The sequence below is a fragment of the Zalophus californianus genome, chromosome 4 (genome assembly GCF_009762305.2).
Source record: "Zalophus californianus isolate mZalCal1 chromosome 4, mZalCal1.pri.v2, whole genome shotgun sequence".
NCBI lineage: Eukaryota > Metazoa > Chordata > Mammalia > Carnivora > Otariidae > Zalophus > Zalophus californianus.
Genome location: NC_045598.1, coordinates 1,917,990 through 1,937,227, shown reverse-complemented (window position 1 = coordinate 1,937,227; position 19,238 = coordinate 1,917,990). Strand labels below are relative to the sequence as shown.

The following is a 19,238-nucleotide window of genomic DNA, read 5'->3' as shown; positions in this document are numbered from 1 at the left end:
TACCCATCGGTCTCCCCCTCTGCCATGGGCCCCGGTCCCTGTCTGTGGGCACCCAGGGGGCCAGTGCTGTGGGGGGGCTCCTCTGGGTGTGGCCACACAGGTGGGCTCTGGATCTAGATCTTGGGGTCCGGAATCGATTTCTTACCGTTTGTCCGTTCGTGTTGATGCTTGGTTCATCTCACTATTGGCAATAAAGTTTCTGATTTCAGAGAAATAGGAGTCTTCTTTCTCATCTAAAAGTGCATGGTTGTCTGACTCGGAGGTGGGGGAGGAGGCACTGGTCCCCAGGTGGTTCGTGAGGACCCCGGAGTGCTGGCTCACTGTGGGGAGAGGGGAGCATCAGAGGAGGGGCGTCCCTCAGCTGAGCCCTGCCCTTTCCCTGCCTCCCCTCCCCTGGCTCCGCCATCCCCCCTCTGCCCCCCTCCCCTCCCCTGTCTTCCTCTTCCCTCTGTCTTCCCCCCTCCCCATCTTCATCCCCTCTCCTCTCCCCCTCCCTTCCCCTGTCTTCCGTCCCCTCCCCCTCCCTCCCCATCTTCCCCTCCCTCCCCTCCCCATCTTCCCCTCCCTCCCCTCCCCATCTTCCCCTCCCTCCCCTCCCCTCCCTCCCCTCCCCTCCCCTCCCCTCCCTTCCACCTGCCATCTCCTCCTGTGGCTCCCATCTTTCGAACCACCCCCTGCACTCTTGCCCTCAGCGTAGCCTCCAGCCCGCAGCCGCACCTGGAGCATGCTCGTGCTCGTGCTTCTTGAGGTGCCGGTCCAGGTTGGTCTGCTGCCCGAAGCAGCGGTTGCACAGGTGGCATCTGAAGGGCTTCTCCTTGTTGTGGATGTTCCGTACATGCCGCTGGAGATTGGAGGAGATGCTGAAGGAGCGGTCGCAGTACTTACACCTGCAAGACACACGTGTCTCAGAGGAGCCTGGACCCTGCCCCATGCACGGCCTCAGCCCCACCCCTGGCCTGGCGGAGACACCGGTGCACACCGTTCCCCGGGGCGCTGTTGCAGGCGGGCAGGCTGTGCCTCAAAGCCCCGCGGCCTGAGGAAGAGGCCGTCCTCTGCCTACTGACACGAGGGAGGCGGGCGGAGTTGGGATGTGCCACCGGCTGCTGCAGGGGACCCTCTGGGCCCATGCCCCTGGGCATGCAGCGCCGGAGACCCTCCAGAGTCTCCCGCCTCTGCGTCAGGGTCCCGCTTGGAGGCCCTGCCCCAGGGCGCATGCTCCCAGCGGCCTCAAGGGGGCGGCCGTGCACCATGGAAAGACCCTCCTGCGGTTTCCCCGAAGAAGGAGACCCGCTCCCTGGCCGAGAGACCCCCACCCTGCATGCAGGCAGCTGGCCTGGACCTGGCCGCCTTTTAGTGGGTCCTCGGGCCTCAGCTTGCCAATTCATGAATGGGGGGCTCGGGGGCTGCCCTAGGCCCTCTTCAGCATCTGTAACTTCCCGGAAGGGGAGGTGGGGGCTCCCTGGTCTCACTGCCTGTCAGGACACCGCTGTTCTAGGGACCACACATGACCACAGCCTTCAGGTGAGGGCACTGCCAGCCCCACGCGATCCCTTGATTTCTATGCTCCTGTGCAGAAGGTGACCGCCAGCCCAGCCGTGCGCTTGGGAAAATCCAACAAGAAGCTCCTTCCTCCAGACGCTTCAGTTGTGTCCACCTTAACATCTGTGATGGGAGCGGTGCCCTGTTGGGTGTGGGGTCTTGTGGGGGTGCAGCCTTCTCGACCCTGCTCACAGCCCCGAGGGCAGGAAAGGGAGGGTTATCCTCCCAGTTTAGGGAAATACCCACAACCAAGTAGCCAGAAGTGGAAAGCGCGCGCGAGCCTGGAGCTGGAGAGAGAGGGTGGCCCAGGGAGCCTCCTGCACAAGTCTGCAGACCCCCATGCAGCCTTGCCGGGCGCTGGTCCCTCCTGGTGGCAGAAGTCCAAGCCCAGGCCATATGGCTTCCTGGAGTGGCTCCTGCGGCTCTGCGCCGGGCCTCAGCTGTGTCCAGGAGCACACATGTGTGTGCTGATGAGCACACGGGCGCACACGTGTTGTGTGTGTGCATCTGGGCTCCAGCACTCCTCGGGGCTGCTTCACTGGGCGTTAGAGGCACACGAGCCCAGGAAACACCGTCCATGTCCTCATTTATTTTCCATGTTTGGAAGCAAACAGCTCCTGCAACGGGACAGGGGGCAGGCAGGCAGAGTCCTGGCCCGCTGAGTCTCCCTCAGGAGCTGGTCTACACAGCAGGTCCCTGCAGGGCGCACGCATGGGGGTGCATGCTCTTCCAGAGGGGTGCAGCTTGGAAGGTGTCAGGGACCCGTCCTGAGTCTGGCGGCTGGGCATTCCCGCAGGAGGGCCCCCACCCACCCTGATTGCTCCAGCACAGAATACGGGCACTGGGTCTGGAGCTGCGCTTGAGGAGGGTACGGGGCTGGGCCAGCAGGGCTGTGTGAGGCGGGCCTTCGTTCGCTGCCCTGTGACACCTGCGCAGGCAGTCTGGACGGTCACAGTGCACCCTGGGGGCCCCCGAAGCAGGAAGCATTAGGCTCCCACCAGCCTCTGAGCCTCCGGGGCTGTTAGTGCTGTGCCAGGAGCCGAGGTTTCTCTGCCCCGAGGGGCAGCTTTGTGAACCTGTCCAGGGAAGCCCGCATCCTGCCTCGTTCCCCCCGGGGGCCTGATGATGGGTCCACAGAAGACAGGGAGGGCCCCCGCTACAGGGACCCCCGGGTCTCCCACGGTACGTTTCTAGAGCTTTTCTCATTCAGTTTCCGGAGCTTCTTGGCTGAGGCCTTGCTAACTCTGGCTTCCTCCATGGTGAGAAGAGCCGTCTGAGATCTTTTTCTGAACGGCTTGGGCCACCATCCCTGGCCTCCTCCTGAGCAACACTCCGCCTTCTCTGCCGGTGGGTCTGGGTGCACCTGTGCTCGGCCCTGCTCCTCGTCGGGCCGGCTAAGCTGCTTCCAGCCCCCTGGAGCCTGGCGCTTTGGTCACGGCCTCTCTTCCCACGTCTCCTGATGTTCACAGGCCCCAGTGAGGACCTGCTGTCCTAGAAGCCTATGCAGGTGCCCTTGGCTGTTTCGTCTTGGCATGCTCAGGGACAGAGGCTTGAGCCCTCCACACTGCGGGGTCAGCTGTGCTTGGGTACCCGGTGACCTGGTGCTCCCTCACAATGGTCCAGAAAGGAAGGTTTTATGTCCCAGGACGCACCGTCTCATTCCGTCACAGACAAATCCTTGCCCCCCACGGTGCCAGGCTCCCAGACAACCGTACTGCTCCTCACAGCAATCGCTTAGGAAGGGCCCAGTGCAAGGCCAAGCTGGTCTGGGCGCTCGACCCCTGACCCAGACAACGGGCCTCCCCGGGGCCTGTTCACATGTGGGCTTACACACACCCGCATACAGGATCCCTTGCCGTGTTTCCTTGGAAAGTCAGGGACCTTTAGACGGGCTCCACCTAACACTGCCGCACAGACTCTGAGCGGTGGGAGTTCTGAGTAAAAGACGGGGTTGGAGAGGATTGTTTTTTGTGACCAGAAATGGAGTTCTCTTTCCAACGTCCATGGGGCTGGAGAGGGGGTAAGGGGGAGCTGCACGTTCGACTTGCTCACAGAGAGACCTGAGTGTGGCCCTCTCTTGGTTTTAATCTGGATAAAAGGCCCAGACCGAGAAGCCCATTTGAGATTTAGGGGAGCAGTGAGCCCTGGGCTTTGGGGGGGTGGAGTTCTCAGAGCAGTTGGGATTGGCGTTGTAACTACACTGACAAGTGGCTAGTGAAATTTATGGCCTCACTGTGTAAAATGGTGCGGCGCTGCACTCTCTGTGGCAAGGAATGACCGGCCGGCCCCGGCAGCGTGCAGCCGAGGGCCTTGAGAGGACCTTGCAGTGACTGCCCCCCCCATCCCCGGAAGCCAGCCAGGGGGAGGCCCAGCACGGGGTGAGGGAGGGCGCAGTGTCCTCCCTGGGACCCAGCCGGGCCACGCCAGCTGTCCCAGGGACAAATGCTCCTGGTAACTGTCAATGCAGGGGAAGGGAAGGCAGGGGGAGAGTTTTGAAATCCAGCCCTGAAAAACAGAACTAGAAAAGCAAAGGGACAGGTTTGGGCCACCTGAGGCAGTGGGAACAGGGCCTTGCTCACGGGGCGGGGAAAATAAGAGGCAGATGGAGAGTGGTGTGTCCCCAAAGCCAGAACCTCACATCCCGCCAGGAGCATGCAGGCCAGCCCGCGAAGCACACGCCCAGAGTGTGACCATGGCCCTGCCGGGCAGCGTCCCAAGGGACTCTGGGCATGGCGGCCAGGAAGGAGGCAAGAAGCAGCCCCTTCATTCCTGAGTCCAGCTTTCTGTCTGTCCAGCCCCAATTGTAACGAGCCCTACCGGCCACAGCTTTAGGGAATGAGAGTGTGTTTAACTGCACCTTGTCTCCCAACCTGAGGCCAAGCTCTCTAAGCCTGGAGAAGCCATTAGCTGAGGACACCAGGCCCGGCAGGAGGGTTGACCTTCCCTCCAGGAAACACACCGTCAGTCACACGAAAGGGTCTTTCTTTCCTGGAGTCAGGGCTTTGGAACCCATTCTGAGCGACTTTAGGTAATCTCAGGCAGAGACAGAAAAGGAAGAGTGTCACGCGTTGTCTAGTCTGTCTGTCACTCTGCAGCCCAGGACAAGTCTAGTCTGTCTGTCACTCTGCAGCCCAGGACAAGCCTGGCCTCCTCCGGCTCTCGAGGGGCCTCAGGCGCACACGCAGCGCTGCACACGTGGGGCCGGCCCGGAGCCGAGCTCAACTCACGGGGGCAGGCAGCGGGCGTGTTGAATCGGCCTCACTGGGGGTGGGGGTCCTTCTCTCTTGGTGGGGCCTGTCCCCTGGATGGTAGGTTTCTGTGGATGGACGGACGGATGGACGGACTTTCCTCTTCCAATTTAAATTCTTCCAGTGACCCAAGTGAGGCCAGACACCCCCTCCCCGTGATGGCAAAAGGAGTCACACGCGCCACACTCCCCATCTCAGGGCTGCCTTGAGCCAGATGAAGTCAGGATTTGCAACGCAAACTTTCAAAGCAATTATTGTTACACAAGTCGAAACTCACAGATCGGAGAGAGCAAAAGAAATCAATGGTAATTAAATTCCTCTATAAACACAGCCCGACCCTCTGGGGGCTCCTACGAGCAACACTGTCCAGAAGGCGGCTCTCATTTCAGGGAGGAGGCCAGACCAAGTCATTCCTTCCTTTGTGAGCCTTTGTGGAATCGTAAGCCCCTTTTGGGGTGCGGAGGGCGGGGGGCCTGCGTGTTGGGGACGGGCGGGGGGTACCCAGCTCAGTGGATGTGCTGTCGCTCATCCGCCCAGGACACGGCCCAGAGGCGGTGGGGAATGCCTGTTACACCTCAGGGTGGGGCACGGGGACCACAACTCCGGTGGGCACCCCACGTGGCTGCCCTTCCCAGGGACGGGGACGCCCACCGAGTCTCTGGAGCCACCGGGGGACTCCGAGCTCTGTATGGCCAGAGTGTAGGAATCTCGTGCTGCCAACTTAAAGCCATGCCAAGCTCCTTATTCCCAGCGGCTGCCGTTCACCAGACACACCCCGGAATGAGGTCTTGGCGTCTAAACCAGCGTTTTCCCTGATTTGCCTCATGGTCACCACCACTTGGGTCTCTCATTAAAAATGCCAACTCTCAGGCCCTCCTTGGGCGGGGTCCCCGAACCCGGGGTGTCACCCCAGCCCTTCTCCTGCCCAACAAAGGCCCCAGGGACCAAGGAGCAGAATCTGCTTCTCCCGGGGGCAGAACCGTCTGCTGGAGCAGCCGTGGACGCTGACTCACGGGGTCTAAGCCTCTGACTCTGCATCTTTGAAACGGGGACGACGCCCCCACTTGTGAACAGGAAAGGTGATGGCTCCCACACGGACTTGCTGAGTGGCTGCATCTCTGCAGGCAGAAGCCCAGGACTGAGGGCCGGGAGGGGAGCAGACACATGGCTTCCATCCAGGGCTGGCAAGCGAATCCCTCAGGATACCCCAAGCCCAGGCTGGGACCCGAATTTGCACGGAACTCCTTTTCCACTGCCCGCCCTGCCTCAGGCACCCGCTCTGGCACACCAGCCACTATCTGGGAATTCAGCTGGGAGGGGGTGGAGTGAGGCTTCTCCAACAGACCCTCGGGGCCCTGACTTTGGCCATTGCTGCTGTCAACGCCCTTCCCCAGGCAAGAGCGGCAGGGGGGCGAGCGGCACCCAGGCACCCCACTCGGAGTGGGCAAGAATCTTCAGGAAGCCCACTTGGGCACCTCCTGCCGAATCTTTATAACCCCCAGGGCCCAGGATGGCTGTGGGGTCAGGAGGGGGTTCCAGGGAGCCACCTGACACAAGGATGCTGGCTCCCACCGCCACCCTTCCCGTCTTACCAGAAGCCTCCCCCCACAAATGGGGCGGGCTCCTACCTGTATGGCTGCTCCCCGGTGTGCGTCCTCAGGTGTCTCGTGAGGTTTGCTGATCGGGGGAAGATCTTGCCACAGTACCTGGGGTGGAGGGGCAGGGGGACCGTGAGGCAGTCGCCCCAGCATAAGCTCAGGTGCCCACATGCTTTTCCTGGCATGGTTCCTCCAACTTGGGGTCTAGGCCCGAGGCCCCACACCTGGGGGGCAGGTGGGCTCGGCTGGCTGTGGCCTGCTCGGGCTGTGCCCTGCCCTGAGCAGCCTGAGGGTGGCCGAGCTGGCTTGCACCGGCTAGGACATGCTCACGCGCCTGGGGACGGACGCGGCCCGTGTTTCAACACGGGGCTTTCCACCTGACTCCGAGGGTCTCGGTTAAACGCCGGCCAGCCCCCCTTGGCTTTGGGACCTCCGGTTCTGACCGGCTAGGCTAAGGCTGCGTTTCCTCGTGCTCATGGAAACACAGCCTGCTGGGGCGGGGGACGTCCAGCCCCCCAGCACACACACACACAGGGGCAGCGAATGACCACCGTCCGTGAACGGACCATGGACTGCCTCTATGCCGTGCTGTGGCTAGACGGTCTGTCCAGGAAGCCCAGGCTCACAGCCTCGGCACCTGCGGCCACCTGGCCAGGAACAGCCCCAGCAGGTCCACCTCACCTGCAGGTGTAGCGCTCCTTGCCCTTCCTGAGGATGGGGTCCGAGAGCGTGGGGGGCGGGGGCCGGAAGCTGAAGGGGTGGTGGGGGAGGGGCTGCAGGGAGCTGCCCGAGTCTGCCTTCATGGCCGCGAAGCCCTCCAGCTTGTCCGTCATGGTCTCGATGGCTGACATCTGCCGGCAGGACAGTGGGAGAGACAGTAGGCTCCCCTGAGGAGGCTGGCCTCACCCCCCCCCGGGCACCCGAGGGTCCCCCGGGACCGGGTACGTCCCCCGCTGGGGGGCCAGGAGCAGAAGCTCGTGCAGGCCTCAGGCTGTGGGTGCGACCAGCCGTCTCCCGGCTTCTAGGCCACCCGGTGGATACTCTCACCTTCTGCGGCCGGCCCTGTACCCGTCCCTCCCCGGAAGCCCCGTGTCAGCCCAGGGCCCAGGCTTGGGGAGCCGGAGCCAACCTTCGCCAGCCTGCGTCTCTGCCTGTCGGGGGGCAGGTGGGGTGGGAGGCAGGCTCCGGCCGCAGGGTGACACGTCCCCTGATCTGGAAACCCCCAGCACCGCCCTACTGGCTTGAGCCCGGCCAGCACCCTTGGAGGGCTGGCTCCGTTTAAAGACAGAATCACATCCCGCTCTTCTCCTCTGTCTGTCTGTCTGTCTGTCTCCCTCTCTCGAAATAAGACAGCTCCCTGCCTCCCGGTTAAAAGCGGCCACGGGTCTGGGCAGCGCTGTCTGGTGGCACCGGGTCATGATTGCAGGCAAAGTTCTCTGGGAGTCCAACAGCCTGGCGCCAGATGCTGCTGACGGAACCTCCAGAGGATGAAACCACGTGACGCAGCCCGGGACACGGTGACATGGACCGGAGGACCCACCTCTCCAGGACTTGGAGGTGCCAGGTGCTTGCCTGGGGAGGATTCGAGGGGGTGGCACTGGCCATTTCCACCCGGTGGGCAGAGTTGTGGTCGGAGCCCCAGACGGCGCCTGCCCCGAGGGCTTGGGTTGGGGGACAACACAGGGCAGGGGGGTGCTGTTCGGCTCTCCATCCCCCCGGGAAAGCCTGTGCCGTCCTCAGAGGCACGATGCTGCCCGCGTGCGCTGCCCGCCCTGTCCCGCCGACGGGCAAATGGGAGCTGCCTCGCCCCTCGGCTGCGGCCCCTTCACGGCCGGGACGCGGGGGACCCAGGTGCGAAGACTGCTGTCCGCCTGGCTCTGCGTCTCAGTTTTAGCCGCAGCCTTGAAAGTTTCTGGAACTCTCCACACAGAGACTCCCTGGAGCTCCAGAGGTGGTGAGGGGCCGAGGCCCACCCTGCACCCCAGGGCTGCGCACACGCGTGTCAGGCCTCCCAAACCAAAGGCCCTGGCAGAGTCCCGCCTGGCACCTGACCACCGCAGGCTGATGTCCTCACTAGGAGTGACCCCGTACTTCGTAGAGGCCATCAGTCATCGCGCCTGAGTGGTGGCCTGACCTCAGACCACTTCATTAGGTGACTTCCTAGTGCCCCTCCCCTCCCCCTCCCCCTGCTCTGGCCCATGGGCAGGCCTGGGGGTGGCAGGGCTCAAGGTGGGGTAGCAGGCAGGAGGGACAATGGGCTGCCGGCCCCCTGCCAGGCCTCCTCTCCTCAGGCCTGGGTGGGTCTCCCCGAGGCCGGTCCGCAGGTCCGGCCTGCCCGCCTGCTCCGCCTGATCAGATATTCCCGGCTGAGCTCCCGCACAAACACAAACACAGGATGCGCCTGGCGGGCTTGTCAGCTTTTTCCAGCCCGACCCGAGGAAAATCGGGGGAAGTTATTAAGCTAAGCTCATGGCCCCAGCGAAACAATGGGAGGCGCTAAGTTTAGCTGTGAACCCAGGCAGGGGGCAGGTTTCACAAACTGGGGGTGTGTGTCCAAGGTGGGAAACATCGAGAAACAGAACAATGCCCCGGTCTGGAGTCTGGTTCAGGCCATCCCACAGTTCAGCTCCCAGGACCCCCGCAAGTGGGGTGGGGGAGGCTGTGGCTCAGGGGACGAGGCGGGGCCCCAAGGAGGGAGCACAGGTGAGCCCTCGGGCAGGAGTTGGGGAGCCTCTGCCCAGCTCTGCTGCTCATCCCTGCGTCTGCGACATCTCTGTGCCTACGCCTTGGGGAGACAAGGCCGGGCAGTGGACGGGGTGCCTGCAGGCAGGGTGTATGGCCACTGCCCAGACTTGGGGGTTCTCTTTCCCAGACCCCCAACCTTAGTCTTGGTGGACAGCCCTGATCCCCCACCCCTGCAGCCGTGGGGGAGGAGGCTCCTCCTGCCCACCACCTCCTGGGACCCTCTGTCCTTGGGGCCAGTCCGACTGCTTCTGTCTTGTTCCCCATCCCCCATGCCCCCCATGCCCCGTGCTCAGACCCCCGCCTCCTGGTCGTACGTGGGTGTCCTGCTCACACCCATGCCTCCCGCGTCTGGCCCCTACATTCCAAATTCTTGGACTCCCTGCATCCAAGCTTTTGCCCGCTGCTTTGTTGATGCTCACTGCCCCTCCAAGAGCCCGAGCCGTGGGTCGGTGAGTGCTCCCATGGTCTGGGGTCTTTGGCCACCTCCGAGGGACCCATGGGGCTGCCCCACAGAGCACTAGCCTCCTTCCTCACACGTCCTGGCCCTTCTCACCCTCTTTGGCCTCTCAGTGACCCATGGGGCTACAGGGAGAGAAGGCCCCTGGGCATGTGATGGGCAGGGAAGCTGAGGCCCTCCTGGATGTACGCTCAGGGCCTGCCCCCTGCACAGACCTGCCCGCCTGGGCAGCCCGGCTGGAGGGTCCCAGAATGGGGGTCCCAAGGCATGCCCTCCCAGGTGGCTTGGCCCCCCCATGGGTCTTACCTGGGGGTGGAAGAGCAGTGGGGACGGCCGCAGGTACTTCTCCTTCAGGACTCCCACGGGGTCCGTCACCTTCCGCTTCTCTACCCTGCTGGACAACAACACAGAGGGTTACGTACCTCACCGCGCCGCCGGGGGCTGCGCAGGGACCGTACCCACCTGTGCCCCCTACTCACGAGGCAGGGGCCCCTGCTTCTGGCCCCCGGTTACTGTGTCTCACCTGACAGTGGGGGGGGGGTGTCGTGATGGAGCGCGCCTGCTCACCTCCACGGCCCCTGCCACCTGCCTGAATGCTTGCTCCACGTCCTCTAGGGGCTCCCCAGACTCCCCCAACCACCCCAGCCGTCACCCCGGGGGTCTCCGGGGCCTCCCCATGGCTGCCAGGTAGGGGCTACCTAAACACTAGAAATGGCTGCTGGAGAGGACAATTCTAGAATATTTTCCAAATGCTGCTGACAACTCTGTTCCTCACAGAGCAAGTGGAGAAAGTGGCCGGGGCGGGTCCTGAGATCCCTCCGCACTCTGTCTCCCAGCAACGCCAGCCTCAGTCTCCTCGTGGCGGCAGAGATTCCCAAAGCGCTGTCTGGGGAAACCCGCCGCTTCTCCGCCCGCAGACGTGGCCCCTCTGAGCACACCCCGCACCAGCTGCTCCCGTTTGGTCCACGTGAGGGCCTCACTAACGCACAGCTGCCCACCAGGGCCTGGCAGGGACAGCGACCAGGGCAGGACGGGGGCGGGGGGTGGGGAGGTACGGCGCAAGGAGAGGAGGGTGAGCTGTGGGCAGACAGCACAGCCCCCCAGGGAGCATCCCCTCGGGACCTGGGAACCCCACCGGACCCCCAGCCTGGCCCAGGAGGGAGAGGATGAGGGGGAGGGTGCGACGGGTCCCCTCCTGGAGAGGCAGTGTTAATTGTGTGGGGAGTTGGCTTGGAGGGCATCTTGCTCTGAAGGGCCTTCCCAGCGCCCCGTTCAAAGCTGGGCTGTATGGGACTCGGCCTTTCAGCAAGATGAGCCTATAGCAGGGGGAGCCCCACGGGAGGGGCATGTGGGTCTGTGTCAGCTTGGCCCCTGAGCAACCAAGGCCAGCTGACCCCAGCGGACCACTGGTGGGCATGTGTGCAGGGTGGCCAGCCTGGCGGTGTTAGGGTTCCTTGAACCCGGGGGATGGAGGATGGGGGGTTATGCGTGTGAAGGGGGAACAGGATCCAGGGGCTGGCCTGTGGGGACGGTGTGAGGTTTTCCTGGAGTCCCCCAGGAGCGGAGGAGGCCCTGACCCCTAGCCCTAGGGCCCAGCCTGTTTTCGAGCAGTTGTGGTCACTCAGCTTTGCTTGGGGAGGGGCCTTGTTTATCTGGACGGGCTTGGGGGTGCAGGGAGACGGTGCACTCGAACATCTTGCTGGTGTTTATGGGCCAAGTGGGGGCCCAGGCAGCCCCTCCCTCAGCCCATGGACCTAGATCCAGGGGCCAGAGCCGGGGACACACTGGGTCTCAGAAGACCCCTGAGCGGACGTGCCCTTTTTGGCCTCACCATCTGTTCTTCCAGCTTCCAGAAAAAGGCTCATGGCTCTGAAGCAAGTGAGAGGGGGCAGAGGGGCAGAGTGAGGGCCTGGGGAGAGGGCAGGGGGGTCAGGGACAGAGCGGCAGGAAGTGAACTGAGAGCCTGCTGATTCCAGCTCTGCAGCCTGAGCGGAAGGTCCCGCGTCTGGGGCTCCAGTCACTGTCCCGTTGTCTGCACAAGGGCTGTGCGTCCCGTGGGGCACTCTGGGCCTCACCTGGGGCTCTGGAGAGTCTCATTTAATGGTCAGGCACGCCCTAGGCCTTTTGACGGCCATGTTTGCCCCAGAAAGCTAAGGAGCGCCTTTGGCATGTGAGTCACGGCTCCTCCTCGAACCTCTGCTCAACTCCCTCAAACCGTCTATGGATGGCGTGTTCTGAAAGAAACACCTAGAGGGGCATGTTCCCTGTCTCCCCTGATGATGACATCAGGCCCTGGAGGGAAACAGGACGGGCTGCAGACACAGGCGGCCAGGGCCACAGGGGCTGAGTGCAGAGGGTAGGACCCGCAAACGGCCTGGCCTCCCCCCGCCGGGCTGCTGTCTTGCTGGTATCATTCTGTCCCACGTGCACCATCAGTGGGCCTGGGCTCCTCACCCGCACGCCCGCCACCAGGCTGCAGCTGGCACCTTGCGGAACGCAGGCCGCATGCTCCCGTGCTCCCTGGACACTGGGTGCACACGCACGTGTGTCTGCACGCGGGCTTCTGTTCCACATGGGCACGGCCTGAGCCCTGCAGCCGTGCCCCGGGCATGGTCCCTGCACCTCCAGGCCTCCCATCCAGCACCCGCAGGATGCATGTGAGGGGGACACGCCCACCGAATAAACCCACCCGATTCAAAGCCCAGAGACTGGGGAGGGGGATTAAATCGTTCCCCCCTCTCGGGAGGGCTATCAGAGGGGTGGGTGCTGATTGTTTGCAAACCCTCTGGAGCTTCCTCCTCCTCCTTCCCCCAACCGCCCCCCCCCAGACCAGCGGCTCCTTCTCTGCTCTCCCCTGGGCCACCAGAACCCCCCCCACTGTGGCTCCAGGGGCAGGTGGGAGCCACCAGGGCAGCCTCGGGGAAGTGCAGGTGCTGGGACCAGGGGACAGTTTTGCAGGAGGCAGAGTTGGTCCAGAGAAGACGGCTGGCGACATCGGGGGGCCCGCGTGGGGTCTGAGGGGAGGCTGGGGGTCCCAGTGGCTGTCAGTCCCGCTGCCCAGCCAGGTCGAGGCCCCTTTGGGAGAGCAGGTGAAGGTGGGGCGTGTTAATACCTGTAAATGGGGTCCATGAAGAAGGGTGAAGGCTTGGCATAGTGCAGGGCCGGCTGCTGGGGCAGCTGCGCCGGGCACGCCTTGGGCAGCCCCTCCCCGGCCCCCAGCTTGCGCTCCCCGTAGATGTGGTTCTTGCGGGGCTCCCGCCCCCCTCCGTTCTGGCTGGCTCGGACGCGACTGCCGATGCTCAGGTCCAGTGGCTGCTCCTCTCCGGACACCGGGGCCGGGGGCGCCTTGGGCACAGGCAGCACGGGCTTGGCCTCTTTTGGTTTGGTGGTGAGGTCGAAGGGGGACTCGGCGCTGGGGCCGCCCCCCTTGAGGGCGTCCCGGGGCGACCTTGGCTCGGCCTTGACCAGCAAGTTGTGGGCGAGGGAGCGGTCCGCGAAGGGGCAGAGGGCTGGGGGGAAGTTGGGCAGGAACTGGAAGGGGAAGACGGAGTGGTAGGGCAGCGAGCCCAGCTTCTTCTCCTGCATGCCCACGAGGCCGGGGCCGAAGTACTTCTCGGCGATGGAGGCGATGGCCTTGATGGAGTCGCCCGCGGCGCCTGGGGCCGTCAGCAGCTGCTCATCGGGCGGCGGGAAGAAGGCGTGCGGCGGGAAGAAGACCGGCACCTCGCCCGCACCGTCCGGGGCCCCCGGGGGCGCCGCGCCGCCGCCCCCACACTCAGGCTTGCCCTCCGCCGCCTTGCTCTTGTCCCTGGCCTTGTCCCGGTCGCTGTCCGCGTCGCTGTCCAGGTCCGAGCCCGAGCCTGTGGTCGTGTCCAGGTCGGTCCCCGTCGTGGTGTTGACGTCCTCGAAGTCACTGCCGTCCGACATGTCGCTGCCCCTCGTCTTGAGCTTCTCAGTGTAGGAGTCCCCCAGGCGACGCTCGAACGTGTCCTCAGGCCCTGCGGCGGCTGTGGTGCCCTGGCCGCTGTTGCCCACGGCAGAGACGAGGGGCAGCGCCGGGTTCCCCAGGGGGCTGGGGAGCTTGGCGTCCTGGGTGTGGTTTAGGGGGCTCTTGAGCAGCGGTGTGGGAGGTAGCAAAGGTGGCCGGGGGTACAGGGACGGAGGGAAGAGACCGGGGAAGCCCGGAGCGAGCGCGGGGAAGGCGGGGGGCGCTGCCGAGAAGGGCAGGCTGCCCGGGTGCGGCCTGGACGGGAAGTACTCGCTGAAGCCCAGGCTGGCGTGGTTGAGGTTGGGGGCGGGCTTCGGCTTGTCCATCATGGGGCTGGGGGTCAAGGGCAGGCCCGGGGCGAAGATGCCGCCCGGCGTGTAATGGTTCTTGCCCTCACAGAAACGTCGGTGCTTGTTGAGGGAGGAGGTAGTGCTGAACATCTGCCCACAGTCCTTGCACTTGATCTGCGTGCGGCAGTCGGCGTGCATCCGCTTGTGCCGGCACAGGTTGGAGAACTGCGTGTAGGACTTGTGGCAGACCTCACCTAAAACATCAGCAGAAAGCAAACACAAACACAATATGAAATTACCAGGAAACCCTCTGGCCGTGGGGGCGTGGGGAGGCTGGGCCCCGCGATCCGGAGCCCTCTGTGCTTGTGCGTGTGAGCACACGGGTGTGTATGTGCATGCATACACGTCACACTGTGTGTGTGCATGCCGGCATGCACATGTGTAAGTGTGCACACGTATGTGTCTGCACGCACGCTTGCACACGTACCTATGGGCACATGTGTAAGTGTGCACACGTATGTGTCTGCACGCACGCTTGCACACGTACCTATGGGCACATGTGTAAGTGTGCACACGTATGTGTCTGCACGCACGCTTGCACACGTGCACACGTACCTATGGGCACATGTGTAAGTGTGCACACGTATGTGTCTGCACGCATGCTTGCACACCTCTGTGTACACGTGCCTATGGGCACGTGTGTAAGTGTGCACGTGTATGTGTCTGCACGCATGCTTGCACACCTCTGTGTACACGTACCACGGGCATATGTATGTATGTGTGCATGCACGTGCATGTCATGTGTGTGCTGTGTCTGCGTGTGTGCATGTCCGCCCGTGTGCCTGTATGCGTGTGCACACACATATGTATGTGTGTGTGCGCGCATCCTTCCCTGGGGCTGGCCTCCAGGGACCAGCAGATTGGTGAGGACCACCTGTGCCTTCCCACTTGGACAGATCTCAGGTTTCTCGACTTCCCCATTGGAAGCTGGGGTACGTCTGCTCTTTGTGCCATTCTCCCCGGGAGTGTTTGTAACACGGGGGCCCAGGTCTTCTGAAATCACTCCCAGGGTGGACGACGCCACAGCATGCAGCCAAGTGTGCACTTGCTCAGGCTCCCCCAGAGCTTCCCGCCACTCCCTGTAGCCCTCAGAGGAGCTGGCTCAACAGGGGAGAGAGGAAACACCAACCGCCAGATCAACTCTCCTGCCTTCTGTCCCGGGAGAGGGGCCTCGGGGGTGACTGGCCCACTCGGGGGATTCTTAGGGAGTCTGGGCTTGGGAGCACGGCTCCCGGTGGCATGCGGTGGTCACCGTCTGGGCCTGGCTTGAAGCTGGGGGTGGGAGGGAAGGCAGGCAGGGCCGTGTGGAGAGGGGCTGGCTCCATGTTTAAGGGAAATGAAGCCTCCCCAGATTAGGATGAAGAAGCAGAGCCAGGCTCAGGCTGATGGGCACCGGCCTCTGCCCTTGACAGGAGGGGGCGGTGCCAGCTGGAGCCCAACGCCAGGACCCAGGGGCCCTGGGGACCCCACCTGGCCATTTCCCCCATGGCCTGTGAGTTGAGTGTTGTCAGTGAATCACAAGCTTTTCTTTCTTTCTTGTTTTTCTAACCAGAAAGGGAGGAACACACACACACACACACACACACACACACATCTCTCGGCAGGACAATTTGCTTCCTAAATGCAGCCCGGTGGAAACAATGAATCTAGCCTGTTTCTTGTTCACCACAAATCCTGACTGCCTGGTGCCCCGCCATTCACACTGGCACTCTGGCCCCACATTACCGAGTTCTTTCGGCACAGTATCTATTCATGTTAAGGGCCCTGCCTTCCCGTCATCCATACGGTGGGACGTTTCCAAGGCTAAGGGGAAAGAGCATGACCTCGATCTGATCATTTCTGCCCTCTTTGGGAAGCGGCTGATCCAGAGGTGCCGAGCCACGGAGCCGGTCGATAAATACACTCAGGTCACCCACCTGGCCTCGGGGGAGCCGGGCCCTACCTCAGCTTGAGCCTCGCTGGCCAAACATATGACCCCTCGCAGCACCCCCAGCTCAGGTCCCCAGGGCCTAGTTTGCACCTGCTGCCAACCTAGCTTGGAAAATGGTCTTGACCAGGCCCCCCACCTGGGGCAGCTCCCAGAAGAGCCTCTGGGCCAGCGCCATGCCTGGTCGTGGGGAGCCTGGGACCCTCCATGCCCACCCCTCCGCTCACAGGATGGAGGGGTCTGGCAGAGATGCTGGGGTTACAGAGAGACCCCTGGGAGACGGAGGCCCCCAGAAAGGCAGTCCTGGGCCCAGAACATGAGCAGCCAGCTGGCTCAGAGCCAGCAAAGGGAGGTGGCTGCCCGCAGGGGCCGAGGAAGGCCTGGGCAGCCCACGGCGGCCTGGACATGAGAGCAGCGCCTGGCAGAGGGTGCCCGCAGGCCCTGGTGGGATGCAGAGGGGCCCTGACTGCTCACAGCAGTTTCCTGTCCTTGTAGGGCAAGTGTGTGGATGTGCGCGCACACACACACTCTAGAGAAGGTCCTTTTGTGGCGAGTGCCCACCAGGAGACTGACCCCCTGTGTGCCTGGATACCACCCTCCCGCACACCCCGGCACACACCCCAGCTCCCTGGTACATGAGGCACCGCTGGGAAGGAACTCTGCCTCGGCCGGGTGCCCAGCGAGGGAAGAGCTCCGGGGCTTGCAGCCGGGTTTTAGTGCAGATCCGAGCGTGCTGCGCGTGCCCCCAGGTGGCTGCTGTCTGGGTACACTGGGGACGGCGTCACCGTGAGCCTGTACCCCTCCCAGCCACCCATCTTTCCTGCGAGGGGCGAGGATGTGTGCACCCTCCGCACTTGTTTGCAGAGCTGCTTTCCCGAGCCCAACACGGCCTTTTACCGTGGCCCCAAAGCATGCTCGGCTGTGGCTTGCGGGACGTGCAGAATCACATTTCACTTCCTGAAATCTCTGCCACCCTATCTGAACGACATGTCCATGCAGGCCACCTGGCCATGTTTGGGGTTTTCTCTTTAGCTTCACCCTTTAGCCAAAAGCCGAGACACCCAGGTGAGTGTGCAGCATGGACAGGAGCTGGAGGGAGCACCCGGCAGGGCCGGGCTGCCCGGGCTCTGCTTGTCCACGCCAGGTGTCTGCGTGGGCCGTGGAAACAGTAGGCTCAGACCCTGGCAGAGCGCGATGGTTCCTGGAACTTACATTACTAAATACGCTCCAGGGAGACTTCACCAAACTTTGTGTCTAGGTGCTCAGAAAGGTAGCGACTTTTGAACTTCCACACAATTTCCTGCTCCTAAGCTCACTTCAAAATTCCAAGCTCTATTTCATGCCCCACGTGGGACCTCCTGGGACCCTCATGCACAGAAAGCAGGACATGCGTCTCTGGTCCCCGTCAAAGCCCCCCATCCCTGCCCCCACCCATCTCGCCGCTTCCTGACCCCTCCCAGAGGGAACGGGCCCTGCGGCACCAGTGCTCCCGTCTCTCTCTAGAACCTGCCAGTGACTGGGGGCAGGGCACGTGACCCATGGGACACTGGTGTCTGGGTCGTCTCCAGCAGGGGACTGGAAGCTTGGGCTAGGGACAGGGGCAGGAGGAGGGCACAGTCCAGCCATGCAACAAAGGCCGGACCAGCCAGTCGGCGTGTGGCCCCAAGGGTCAGGGGTCCTGCACCTGAACAGCACTCGGAAACTACCCCAAGCCCAGGCCCCAAGCGTCCAGTTACTCCTCCCACTGATGCCATGGGGTCCGAGGGGTTCCGGCCCCCCAGCCAGGCTCAGGGGCCACAATCCCACTCCACAGTGTGGCCATGAGCACCTGGTCACTTAATGTCCATGAGCCTCAGTTTCCCTCTCTGTCAGGTGTAGACAGTGTGGTCCTTCCTTGGTTGGATTTTTGAAGAATGCTACGAGATAGTGTGTGTGGATGATGACTCTGCACAATCCATGTGAACAACCCTGCACAATCTCCCGTGAGATGATGACTCAGCACAATTCGTGTGATGAGTCAGCACGACCTCATGTGGATGATGACCCCACACGACCTCGTGTGGATAGTGAGTCTGCACGACCTCGTGTGGATGGTGACGCTGCATGACCCGTGTGGATGATAAGTCTACATGACCTCGTGCGGATGGTAAGTCTACATGACCTTGTGTGGATGATGATCCCAAAGGATCTCATGTGGATAATAAGTCTGCACGACCTCGTGTGGATGATGACCCCACACGACCTCGTGTGGATGATGAGTTTGCACGACGTCGTATGGTGGATGATGAGTTTGCACGACGTCGTGTGGATGGTGACCCTGCGAGACCTAGTGTGGGTGATGACCCTGCATGACTTCGTGTGGATGATGAGCCCATACAACCTCGTGAGGATGATGACCCCGCATGACCTCGTGTGGATGATGACAGTGCAAATCACATGAAATGATGACTTAGCACAATCTTGTATGACTAAGTCAGCACACTGCTAGGTAGAGAAGAATCTTCTGTGGCTTCCAAACTGACTGAGAATAAGATTCATGCCCCTGCGCTGGCTCACATGGTCCCCAAAACCTGGCCCTGTGACCTCTCTCCAATCTTCTATTATTCCCCCTCACTTACTCCCTCAAACATGGTGGCCTTAAGGCCTCTCTGCTCCCAGTCCCCGTCCCGAGCACCCCCCTGTCCCGCAGGTACCCCCTTGGCTCACACCTGCCCTTCCTCCAGGTCTCTGCTAGAATGCCTCTCATTTGACAAGCCGTCCTGGCTCCCACTGTATTTACAGGGCCAGGACCCACCTGGGTCGACCTGAGCACTTGGAGAGCCTCCTAACCCTGCGCCACCACCTCTATGCTGATAGGCTGGTCCCATGTGTCGTTACTGCTCATACGGCTTAGCCTCTGTCTCCTGCGCTGCATGTAAGCTCTGTGATGAGAGGGGCATTTACACCTGGCCCCTGCGGCCCGGACGGTGCAGGCTACACAGGCTGGGCTCCCTAAAGGCTGCTGTGGGGATGAGCAGAGCTCAGTGAGTGTCACTAGGATTTCTATGCCTCCCAGAGCTCAGGTTGGGGTGTGAGTACAGGGGAGAGTAGAGGGAACAGGGGTGGAGTGGGCTGCTGGCTCCTTCTGCAGGACCCAGGACTGCTGAAACGGTCCTTCCCCGCCTCCTACCACCCACCTCTGGCCACTGAAGGGGTAAGCAAGGGGGAGGAACCAAGCAGAGCAGGAGGGGAAAATGAGGCCACAGCAAGAGAGAGGTAGGTCACAAGATGAGCAGGTGCGGCAGAGCCAAGTGGTGAAGAGGCGGTACCAGGAGGGGGTCCGCGGCCTGGGCTTCACCTGGCAGAGGATTCTGAGCAAGCAGGGGTCCTGCGAATGGGAGAGCCCA

At 62.7% G+C, this 19,238-nt stretch overlaps 1 protein-coding gene across 9 annotated transcripts in view; it reads right to left on the bottom strand.

The window, feature by feature from the left end:
• Nucleotides 1–19,238, bottom strand: part of PRDM16 (PR/SET domain 16) — a 312,932-nt gene that overhangs the window by 9,703 nt on the left and 283,991 nt on the right. For 7 of the 9 annotated variants that reach the window (XM_027576118.2, XM_027576124.2, XM_027576183.2 and 4 more), the window contains 6 exons: nucleotides 12,700–14,119; nucleotides 9,894–9,981; nucleotides 7,067–7,236; nucleotides 6,416–6,493; nucleotides 718–887; nucleotides 146–320 (listed from right to left, as the gene is read on the bottom strand). In XM_027576118.2, the coding sequence (XP_027431919.1) occupies nucleotides 146–320; nucleotides 718–887; nucleotides 6,416–6,493; nucleotides 7,067–7,236; nucleotides 9,894–9,981; nucleotides 12,700–14,119 (2,101 nt within the window). The remainder of the gene's footprint in view (nucleotides 1–145; nucleotides 321–717; nucleotides 888–6,415; nucleotides 6,494–7,066; nucleotides 7,237–9,893; nucleotides 9,982–12,699; nucleotides 14,120–19,238) is intronic. The other 2 variants (XM_027576134.2, XM_027576153.2) reach the window with 1 other exon arrangement.